Genomic DNA, 10,876 nt, shown 5'->3' with positions numbered 1-10,876 from the left:
ACTTGTGGGACGGCACGGGATTTTAGGAGGTTTGTTTTGTGTGTTAAAAGGAGAAAGAAAATATAATTTTTATATTCATGTGAGAGAGAACTTTTTTCCAAAAAAGAAAATGTGACATCTTTTGTGGGACAATCTAAAAAGGAAAGTGTGACATTTTTTGTGGAACGGAGGGAGTATAACTTTTCAAAAATGGAATGCACATATTTTTGTGGGACGGACGAAAATGGAAAGTGCACATACTTTTATGGGACGGATGGAATACTACAATAATTAACTCATAATTTAAATCAATGAATTTTTTCAAAAAATAGGACTTAATTAAAGGATCAAAAGCATTTAAGCGTGGTGGATGTTTAAGTATAAAAAGGCAGAGCAATGTGATGGTGTAATTAAGAGTGGCATAAACATAAAAATGGGTGGTGTGATTTTGAGTATGTTTTTAGGTATAGTTTTGATTTTAATGTGCAAGGTTTTTGGGATGTGGATTTTTAAAGAGAAGCCAAAGTCAGGGTTGCCTGATGGAAGCATGTGGCATTTCCCTTTAATTGGTGAAACTCTTGGCTTTCTAAAATCTCATAAATCAAACTCTCTTGGCTTCTTCTTGCAAGATCAATTCTCTAGCTATGGCAATGTCTTCCGGTCCCACCTATTCGGAAGCCCCACGGTGGTGTCGTGTGACCTCGAGCTAAACGCGTTTATTCTCCAAAACGAAGAAACGCTATTCGGAAGCAGCTACCCCAAGCCGGTCCACGACATCCTTGGCAAGTTGTCGATGATGCTTGTCTCGGGCAGCCTCCACAAGAAGCTGAGGAACGTCTCGCTTAGCTTCATCAACGCCTCTAAGTCGAGCCCCGAGTTTTTATCCTATGTCGATTCATTCTCCCTCTCCTTAATACATTCTTGGACATCCCTTTCCACCCCACTCCACTTCTTCAAAGAAGCCAAGAAGGTACATAACTACATATATTCATGTATAAATTGTTTAATGTGTGTGATACTATATTGATTATTAACAACTCTGCTTGGTTTGTGCAGCTGACTTTTTATCTTATGTTAAAAAATCTATTGAGTATTGAGCCTGATGACCCTATAGCTGAAAATATACTTGAAGAATTCTTGACTTTCATGAAAGGCTTTGTTTCTCTGCCTGTTTATTTTCCCGGGACTGCTTATTCAAAGGCTCTCAAGGTAAATCTCATACTAGCTACTAGAATTTGTGGGTTCAATTCAAAATCTAATATTTGGTACCCAAAATATTTGGATTTGGAATTGATTTTAGAATTCATATTCCTCTCAATTCCACAATTTGAATACTATATCAACATTAGTCTCAATTCCACAATTTGAATTCGATATCAACGGTAGATAATTGGAATTCTTAATATTCATAAAATTGGGCACATTCACACACTACACACTGCACACATACTAAACACAAAACACACATTGCATGCACACTCACACTGCACACACTGCACACACATACACACGCTAAATGGGTATCATTTTTACCGAACAAAGGATTTCGAATTAAATTATTCTCCAATCATACACTAAAAATGAGTTTTGGTGTATAAAAATTCTCCAACATATACCAAATCCAAACCATTTTTTGGTTTTTTTTTTTTACAACACCAAATTTGGTGTTACCTCAAAAATTTTGTGAGGCATATCAAAAATGGTGTAAGCTTTGAATTTGTTGTAAATGGTTGGAGTAAAACTATTTTTTCGTGTGACATGTACTAAAAATGAATTTGAGTTTGGTGTAAATGGTTAGAGATATGTTCAATTCCTTCAAAATCAATTCTTTATAATACTAATACCAATGTAATTCCAATTTAATTAATGTTTTGGAGGTGTGCAGGCAAGGAGGAGGATCACATCAATTTTGAAAGATGCAACAAAAAAGAGGGAAAAAATGATGAAAAATGCGAGAGGGGATTTCCTAGATGAAGTAGTGCAAAGGGATAATTTAAATGATGAAGAAACAGTGAGCGTTTTGATGGACCTTCTGTTTGCTGGCTATGAAACAACCTCAGGCCTTATGGCCCTCGTTGTCTACTTTCTAGCTAAGGCCCCATCTGCCCTTCAAAAGCTCCGGGTTAGCAATTTTCGTTAGTTTTAGTTCCATACTCACACAAAAGTACACATTTTTTGTTAGACACGTGTTTTAATGCACAATTAGTAAAGAAAAGAGAGATAGAAAAAAAAAGTTTTTAAAATTATAAAATGAATATTCTTGTAGGACGGAGGGAGAATGAATTATTTAATCTTCATACTTATTCATTTGGCTTCATTCAGGAAGAACATCAATCCTTGAGGAAGGATGGAGAGTCTTTGAATTGGGAAGACTACAAAAAGATGGAGTTTACTTCTCATGTGGGCATACTTACAATTTTTTTTCATTTGATTATATGGCCTATCTATTAAAATATAAAAATGGAGAGAAATATGCAGGTGATAAATGAGGCTCTGCGTTGTGGAAATCTAGTGAAGTTTGTGCATAGGAAAGCTCTCAAGGATGTCAAATTCAAAGGTTCAATTAATTCTTGCATGATTAATAATAAGAAATAGAGATATTGGCTTCTAAAATCATGAAATTTTATGCAGAATATACAATTCCAGCAGGGTGGCAAGTCCTCCCAATTATGTTAGCTACACATCTTGATCCCAAACTCCATCAAAGCCCATTGGAGTTTAACCCTTGGAGATGGACAGTATGTATATGTTTTTCAAATCAATATTAATGAAAGGATTATTATGTTTTGCTCTCTTAATATAAAAAAAAATGCATACATAGGACCCTACAACCAACAGAAAAGTGACCCCTTTTGGTGGTGGAGTCAGGATCTGCCCTGGGGCAGAACTTGGTAAATTGGAGACTGCATTTTTCCTTCACCATTTTATTCTTAATTTCAGGTATATATCTTTATTACATGCTCTATTATTCTTTTTCTTAACTCAATACACATCCCATATCAATATTCAGCTATTCAAACTGTTTAATTTTTGCAAGGTGGAAAATCAATGAAGAAGATGCACCTATGTCATGCCCTTACTTGGATTTCAAAGGAGGCTTGCTTCTAGAATTGGAGCAAATCAAGTAATTATAGGCACTATTTTAATTTAGCTTATGCCAATCTACATTTTTATTTCTTTTGTATACGTATCGAACAAGAAGCAATAGTTCAACCTCCGGTCCCACCTTAACCCATACGAGTTTTAAGAAGTGAGTAGTGATAAAGTTATGATATATTTGTCATTTTCTGTCATTTGGAATAAGAAATTTACCTAATTTAATTGTACTTTATCTTTACATTATAAACCCCCCCCCCCCCCCTCTTAATTAAGGAAGGGATTATAATGCTTTCAACTAAATATTAAAAAAAATTATATTTTTTATAATAAAAATATTATATTGAGAAATTTAAAATAATATTTTATATCGTGCTATTTTTATTTTTAACAAAACAAATATGAATGAAAACGAGTTAAAAGATAAAAGAACAAATTATAAAAAATTTGAAAATATTTAAAATTAAATTAATAAAATTCAATGTGAAAAAGAATATATTGTATTTTTCAACTTTCCTTCAATACTTAACATTTTTTATTTATTAAACAATTTTTTTTAAACTTATTTTTGATAAATTTATTTAAATTATTCTTTTATTCAAAAACTAATTTATACTTTATCCGTCCCACCATAAGTGATCAACTTTCCATTTTAGATTGTCACATTATAAGTGATTGATTTCTTTGTTAGCAATAAACACCATTTCCATATCTTATTTTATTCTCTTTCTTACTTTATTCAGTTTGCATCTCTCATACTTTTTTTTCTTATATACTCTATCATCTCTACTTAATTCAATAAATATCATTTTCTTAAATATCGTGTTCAAATGAAACTTCTCACTTATAGTGAGACGGATGGAGAATATTTTTAATTTGGATCTCGTATCTACATTGTATTTTATATCATTTTCTTCTACTATTTTAATATTTATGATTTGGAATATAATTTTAAGCTTGTGATTTTAATTATTTACTGTATAGTATATAGCACACAGAGAAATATGTAAAGAAAGGTCACTATATGGTCGTTTGGACTATTGTCAAAATTATATGAATGAAGAATTAATTATCTAGTAAGCATATATTTTGAATACGTAATTAATAATACAGTTGAAAAATGTGTCACGAGCATAGGTGGGCGTTGAATGTAACGACCATCCATAATAAAATTACCTCTATTATGTTTTGATTTGATGCACTAAAGATTATAACAAAATATTAATTACAAAATTAATTTTATAATACGAGTTTAAAAATTCTAGGGATTAATTTCACTATCAATTTATTTGATAGTCATACAATTAAAGAATATGTCACATCCCGGGCTGCTATTATTATCAGACCATCCCTATTATGTCACGATACGGATTTTAAGAAATGTTAAGAAAAGTGGGTGGAAGGAAGTTAGTGAAATTAGTTTTAAATTATATGTAAGTGAAATAAGTTAGTGAAATGTGAAGCCTCTTTACCATAAGTTGTAATTATGAACCGACACTCATATTCGCGGACGGATTAAAATGAAAAAACACGACTCTTATTTGCGGACGGATGGGGTATTATTTAAAGCACTACGAAAATAATTATGAATTTAATTAAAATATTTTAGTGAAATATTGAAATTATAGTAATTTAATACTCCCTCTGATGTAGATCCATGTAATTTATGATCCATTTCCCAAGGAATTATTCATTTATGATGTTTGATCTAGATAATTTTTGTGAGATTGAATTTCAATTTATCAATAAAACAAAGCATAAGATAGACTCAACTACAAAAATTGAATCTAAACTAGAAAGGATGATAGATTAGAAATGGAAAGCATGCGTATAATAATGAGATAAAAGAACTACAACCATAGGACCTTGAGCAAAGCAATGGAAACAACCCTAGGCAACTTTCAATAGCTCTATCACCCCTTGGCTTCACTACTCGATAGATACACCCCAATGATGCATACCTCTACTTGAATCAATCTATGGAATTGAAACAAACAACCTTCAAGGAAGGAATTGGATACATTCCTCAAAAGAGGAAAAACTCACTAGGGAGATAACTTTAATTCAATCACAATCTATAAAGAAAATGAGGTAAAGTCCTATTTATAGTTGAAGGCCAAATCCTAAAAAAAGGCCCACAAAATCTAGTCCCTGCATGGGCCACCCGCCCGGGTGGCTTAGCCGTCCAAAAACCACCCGCCCGTGTGGACGTCGCTGCCTCAACTGTGCCTTCGGGTAGCCACCCGCCCAGGTGGACTCTGCTGCCTCCATTATGCCTTCGGGAGACCACCCGGGCGGGTGGAATTTATCCGCCGAAAGCCACCCGCCCGGACTTTTTTGCCACGCGCAGCTTCCGTAAAACGGCCATATCTCCCTTATCCAGACTCCGATTGGGGTGTGCAAGGTACCCACACGAAACTCTTTCAAAGAAGAAGACAATGGTTGCAGTTTAAGAGTTTTCGGACATCATCTCAATAGGACGAATACTGATTTACGACAGCTACAGGTACAAGCTTTGAAGCACGGCTTCCATGGTCGTGTCACCCTCTGTCCCATTGGAAATAAAATCTTTTCCTTTTTGGGTTGTCTCATTAAAATTGAAAATAATATCATCTCTCTTACTTTACTCTCTCTTCAATTACTGACAAAATAACACTACATAAAATCCTGTGTCGGAAATAAAATGTTTCAAATTTAATGAGACGAAGGGAATATATGATTTCAACTTTTCATGATCTATCAATTTGTGCGAGCTATACATATAATATCATCCAATGATTATAGTTTCTTAATAATAATATTTTTATTTTGAAATTTTATATTACATTATATAAAATAAAGAAATAATATATACCAGTAAAAGAATATTTATAAAAGATAAAAAAATTATTATTACAAAGAATATGCGCAATATTCTTTACCATTGCCGAATGATGCATCAATATCACAACTTCCTTCTTCTACTAGGCAAGACAAACACCTTTCACCGGCTATAATAAATATTGCAAGAAATGTTTTTGGGATCCATAAGGAGTAACAACAGCACCCTAGTATAAATTAATAAGTCAATGAACATCATAAAAACATTCTGTACAACCCAAAATTTAATTAGAGGTGCTAATCCAAAATAAATAAACCAATTTCCCTTTCTAAATTGCAGCACTGAAACAACATAAATCTCACAATGAAAAGCGAGCTCAAGCATGGAGGGCTGCAATTTTCTCCGATACCATGTCGATCTCTTCGTTATTCTCTTCGATTGGTTCCTCCTGCAGAGCAAAGACAACAAGTTAACGATGAACCAACGAGCATGGATAAGATTGATTGTAAAGGTCTTTGACACAATTTACCTCGGCATTTTTCTTTTCTTTGACACCAATGCATTTTGAAGCGCTGATGCTTGCACTCTTCAACAAGCTACGAGCGCTCTTGTTACCGTTTTGGGAACTACTGTTCATTCCATCATTCCCTGGGGGGCTATCAAGAGTTGTAGCAACGGAAGCTGCACTTCGTTTTTCAAAATCATTCTCTTCAGGTTCCTCTTTCGGTGCAGGGACACGCTCTCTACATGCACAATATATCAGTGTATCACAAATAAATACATTATGATCTATGAGGATGTAATCAAATGCAACTGTATATATTGTACAATCTCTAAACTCCAAATTATGATCTAGACCATTAGATTTCAAGATTTGATGTCAGCAGATGACTAATAACGTCAACCAAAAAATGTCAACACATTGTCAACACTGTCAACCGAATGACGGTGAGTTGACATTTTATGTTGACGTTATTTGTCATATGTTGACATCAAACCTTGAAATCTAACAGTTCAGATCATAGTTTGGAGTTTGCTGGAACGATGCAGTTTGCAGATTATCACTAACATGAATGCAATTAGTGAGATTAAACTGCAACAGTATATAATTTGACTGATCGCTCTGCACGTGGACACACAAGATACTTGGATCTTGAAACAAATTCAAAGAGGTTAAAGAAACTAATTCGATTATACAATATAAGTTTGATCGCTCAGTTCCGAGGCTAAGAAGTAACCTTATCAAGGAAAGGCTAACGAACAAATATCGATCGACTAATACCATTCCATAAGAAATCAAGTTCAGTATTTTGAACTTTAGAGCATCTAGACAATTTTCATAACTCAAAAGCATATATAATCCAAGAAACAATATAAATGAAAATTTACAAATTTATGGTTTCATAACACACTCAATTTTATTTTTCCTATATCATGTTGATATTTGCATAACAAGGACAGTCATATAATCGTCACTATCTAATTACTTCAAAGTATACAAAGATGGAATCATACCTAGGTAGTGAAGCGTGCTGTCTCTGTAGGGGAGTGCTTTTTTCGCCTTTACCATAGTGCTCTTCGAGATGGGCAAACTGTCTCTTGAACCGATCAACACCACTTGATTTGAATAAAAAGATGCAGTGTCAGAAAAACGAATTACCAAACAAAAATATAGTAATGCACTCGCTATTCAGAAAACATGGCCACTAATCAATCTCTTGAACTTAGACAAAGTAGAGAAGGGGCAAAAGGCAATAAATTAGGTAATCGAACAAATAAAACGGGCTTAACCTTGGGTACATGAAGCCACTAGTCTGCTCTCCGCCTCGGAGATACTCCTCAAGCATATGAGGATGATACTCCAGAATCTACCGAATCAGAAAAGATATTGCCAGAATATGAAAAGGTTAATAACTTCAAGAAACCATTAATTAGGAAATGAAACTAATGTTCAAAGGCTGACCTCTCTATATATCAACTCCCTAACATCATCTTTTGTCAGTTTCCTCCTCTCAAATTCAAACTCGAGCTTCGATATTGGTGCAGTTGTAGGTTCACGGTCGTCGTTTGACAACCCCTGAAAGTAGGGATCATTCAGTGCCTGCACAAGAAAACCATCCATGAATTTCTTACTTGACGTGATATTCACTGAACGCCAAAATAACCAAGAGGCCACATAAATTACTTCTTGAGCGGTCGGTCTATCTTTAGGATCAAACGCCAGAAGCCTTTCTAGCAAGCGAAGAGCCAAAGGATCGGTATTAGGGAATTTCTGAGAAAACGGAACAGGTTGTTTCTTCCGCATACTGCTGAGATATCTCCTAGCCTTTTCATTCCTGATCTGTCATTGTAAGTGCAACATACTTATGTTACAAACGATGATTCATGAAGAACATTCAAATATTCCTTCAAGAAAATTACAGCATTCTTTTTTACCTTGTTAACGGATTTTCTTCGAATATGACTAGGAATCTAATTAAAAAATAAAATAAGCCCAGCTAATGAACTAACCCTTGCAATAGATTCAGGAGGTGGAGTGCCAAGCAAATCGGTCATTAAGTCTAGCTGATGCACCACATTTTTCCCGGGGAATAACGGTCTTCCACTGAGCATCTCAGCAAATATGCATCCGATACTCCAGATATCAATAGCAGGAGTATACTGCACAGATCCAACAAAAAATACAACACCAAGTTTACTAATTATAAGCACAGCATTATAATTGGTAATGATTATAACAATATTTTAAGTAAAGGTACAGAATTTTATTAACGTGAATATCAGCAATGCTCAACGCTCAAGATAAATGAAAACAGAGGTTAGGCCGCAAGAACATAAATGAACTAATACCATCAACTAATTTTAGGGTGAGTAAAATTCTAGTAGCATCACTGTTTTTGGAGATAAATAATGCATCGAGACATTCAAAGAAAGATGAGCTTACTTTAGAGAAAAAGGAACCGCATAGCTCAGGAGCACGATACCACCGAGTTGCAACATAATCCTTTACATGTACCAAAATCAGAAGGGTCAGGAAGCTGACACATGCATTTCAAGGGTGAGAGAAAACTATATGTGCACGGAAATAACACTTACAGTCCAAAATATTGCCGATGGGGCATCATTAAATGACACACGTGCCAGACCAAAATCACAAATCTTCAACTTACAGTCGGCATTAGCAAGAATATTCTTTGGCTTTAAATCCCGGTGGAACACATTTGCTGAAAATGCAGAAACAAAAATGTGAACTTAATCTTATAGTTATATATATCTAACGGTTTACCTGAGTGAGTGTATTTCAAGCCACGCAGGAGCTGGTAGAGGAAGAATTGATAATGCTCGGGTGTTAGGTCATCATTTGCTTTAATCACTTGGTGAAGATCAGATTCCATCAATTCAAAAACAACATAGATATCTCGGAATTCTCTCCGCGAAGGAGGCAGCATTATGTGCTTGATCTCAACAATGTCAGGGTGGCGAAGCAGGCGAAGAAGCTTGATTTCTCTAAGGATCCGCGTGGCATCAGAAACATGCTCAAACACGTCATTGATCTTTTTAATTGCAACTCTTTCATCGGTGTGAGTATCGATCGCAGAACCTACAACGCCATAGCTACCTTTGCCTATAACTTCTTGCACCTGATACCTACTCGCCTCCCCATACTCGGTGAAGAATTCGGTTTCCAGGTTACTCTGCCAAAACAGATGCTCAATAAGAATAACATGAACTTGCCACTAGATGATGCCTAAAGCTCGTTCTTGAACGTCGTAGTCCGATGCAAAAGAGAGCATCGTGGTGGAATCAAACACAATTTGTCTTATTTGATGATAACTTGTTGAATGCAACAGTCATAAACATTAGAAAGCACATAAACAAACATCACCAAAGATCAATTAATCAGCTAACATTGACAAAAGAAAAGCACTTCCAATCGCCCAAAACCAGACAAAACCATTGAGGAAAAAAATGCAAAGCTCCATTTTTTCTTGAATCAATCAACCAAACAAACAGCACCCCAGATCAGATCACACAAAAAAAGTCAAAACAGAAAATAAAAGCCGATCCGGAGAGAAGGCAAAAGGGGATAAAAATGCAACCTTTTTGTGGGAATCCATGGCGGGGTTTGAAAATGGGAAATCGAGGCGCTTGGGGACTTTAATCAACTTGAGCCCCGAAAAATCAAAGTCTTCAACAATGGAAAGGGAGTTTTCCGTCAAATCGGAATGCGGCTGTTGCTCGTGATTACTAATAATGGAATTGGAATTGGGATTAGGGCGTTTTTGGAACCAGCGACGAACACCATCCACAAATGTGCCTCCCCCCATAAATATAAGTAGCTCAATTAATCACACCTCTTTTTCGGCCGATTCTCACGCTTCGATTCTTTATTCTCTCCCACTTATGTTCACTCCGTGGATGAGAGGGAATGTGGGAATTTGGACTACTGGAGTTGAAGCAGTGAGAAAGGGGCAATTTTGGGGAGTGAAGATCCCATTACAACTCTGGAATTTTTCTTTAAATTGGAATCTGAATAATGGTTTTTTCTTTTTCGAGATTGTTTAATGAGGAAAGCAACCGGCAGGTGGATATTACTATGATTATGGCTAATAATTCATTAAATGAAGTGATTCTAATTTATTTTTTTAAAAGACGGCCAAGATTTTTTTTTCAAGATTGCACACGGGAAATCTTGATTTTAATGTTTTAAAACATACTCCAATAATGAAAATGATTGAATCAAATTAACGAGTAACCTATACAATTCAATTTCAAACTATAAATATTGTGTTTGTATATAGCACTCCCCCTCCGTTTACGAATAGTGTGTTAAATGAATGGTGAATAAAGTAAAAAAAATAGAGAGAAAATAAAGTAAAAGAAAGAAGTTATTTTTTTCCAAAATTAGAAATGACTCAATTATCTTGAAACTTCCTGAAATAAAAAAATGAGACAATTAAGATTGAACAGATGAAATAC

General features: G+C 34.9%; 2 protein-coding genes across 2 annotated transcripts; one reads left to right on the top strand and one right to left on the bottom strand.

Moving 5' to 3' along the window:
- The first annotated feature begins 490 nt into the window (after positions 1-490).
- On the top strand, positions 491-3,179 carry LOC125194913 (cytochrome P450 724B1-like). The gene is made up of 8 exons (XM_048093127.2): positions 491-949; positions 1,036-1,188; positions 1,865-2,101; positions 2,302-2,379; positions 2,458-2,536; positions 2,611-2,717; positions 2,801-2,919; positions 3,017-3,179. Exons 1-8 carry the CDS (start codon positions 527-529, stop codon positions 3,105-3,107), a joined length of 1,287 nt encoding a protein of 428 aa, XP_047949084.2. The 5' UTR covers positions 491-526; the 3' UTR covers positions 3,108-3,179.
- A 2,927-nt stretch (positions 3,180-6,106) lies between these two features.
- On the bottom strand, positions 6,107-10,438 carry LOC125193649 (mitogen-activated protein kinase 9-like). Its single transcript, XM_048091485.2, has 11 exons — positions 9,997-10,438; positions 9,183-9,591; positions 8,993-9,120; positions 8,841-8,900; positions 8,408-8,557; positions 8,082-8,237; positions 7,860-7,997; positions 7,688-7,764; positions 7,412-7,513; positions 6,426-6,639; positions 6,107-6,344 (listed from the first exon to the last, which is right to left on the bottom strand). Exons 1-11 carry the CDS (start codon positions 10,222-10,224, stop codon positions 6,273-6,275), a joined length of 1,734 nt encoding a protein of 577 aa, XP_047947442.1. The 5' UTR covers positions 10,225-10,438; the 3' UTR covers positions 6,107-6,272.
- Between the last annotated feature and the right edge of the window lie 438 nt (positions 10,439-10,876).

Source organism: Salvia hispanica, chromosome 4, assembly GCF_029641045.1.
Source record: "Salvia hispanica isolate PSC_SH4W2 chromosome 4, Shi_PSC_v1, whole genome shotgun sequence".
NCBI classification, from domain to species: domain Eukaryota; kingdom Viridiplantae; phylum Streptophyta; class Magnoliopsida; order Lamiales; family Lamiaceae; genus Salvia; species Salvia hispanica.
This window is presented reverse-complemented; position numbering and strand designations above follow the sequence as displayed.

What these genes read in the sequence shown, in the direction of transcription:
- LOC125193649 (XM_048091485.2), bottom strand. Translation starts at nt 10,224, where the DNA reads ATGGGGGGAGGCACATTTGTGGATGGTGTTCGTCGCTGGTTCCAAAAA. An exon ending in CTTGAAATACACTCACTCAG is followed by an intron (nt 9,121 to 9,182) that starts GTAAACCGTTAG and finishes CTGCATTTTCAG; the next exon opens with CAAATGTGTTCCACCGGGAT. An exon ending in CTCCTGAATCTATTGCAAGG is followed by an intron (nt 8,238 to 8,407) that starts GTTAGTTCATTA and finishes TTACAATGACAG; the next exon opens with ATCAGGAATGAAAAGGCTAG.
- LOC125194913 (XM_048093127.2), top strand. Translation starts at nt 527, where the DNA reads ATGTGGCATTTCCCTTTAATTGGTGAAACTCTTGGCTTTCTAAAATCT. An exon ending in CTTATTCAAAGGCTCTCAAG is followed by an intron (nt 1,189 to 1,864) that starts GTAAATCTCATA and finishes GGAGGTGTGCAG; the next exon opens with GCAAGGAGGAGGATCACATC. An exon ending in AGATGGAGTTTACTTCTCAT is followed by an intron (nt 2,380 to 2,457) that starts GTGGGCATACTT and finishes AGAAATATGCAG; the next exon opens with GTGATAAATGAGGCTCTGCG.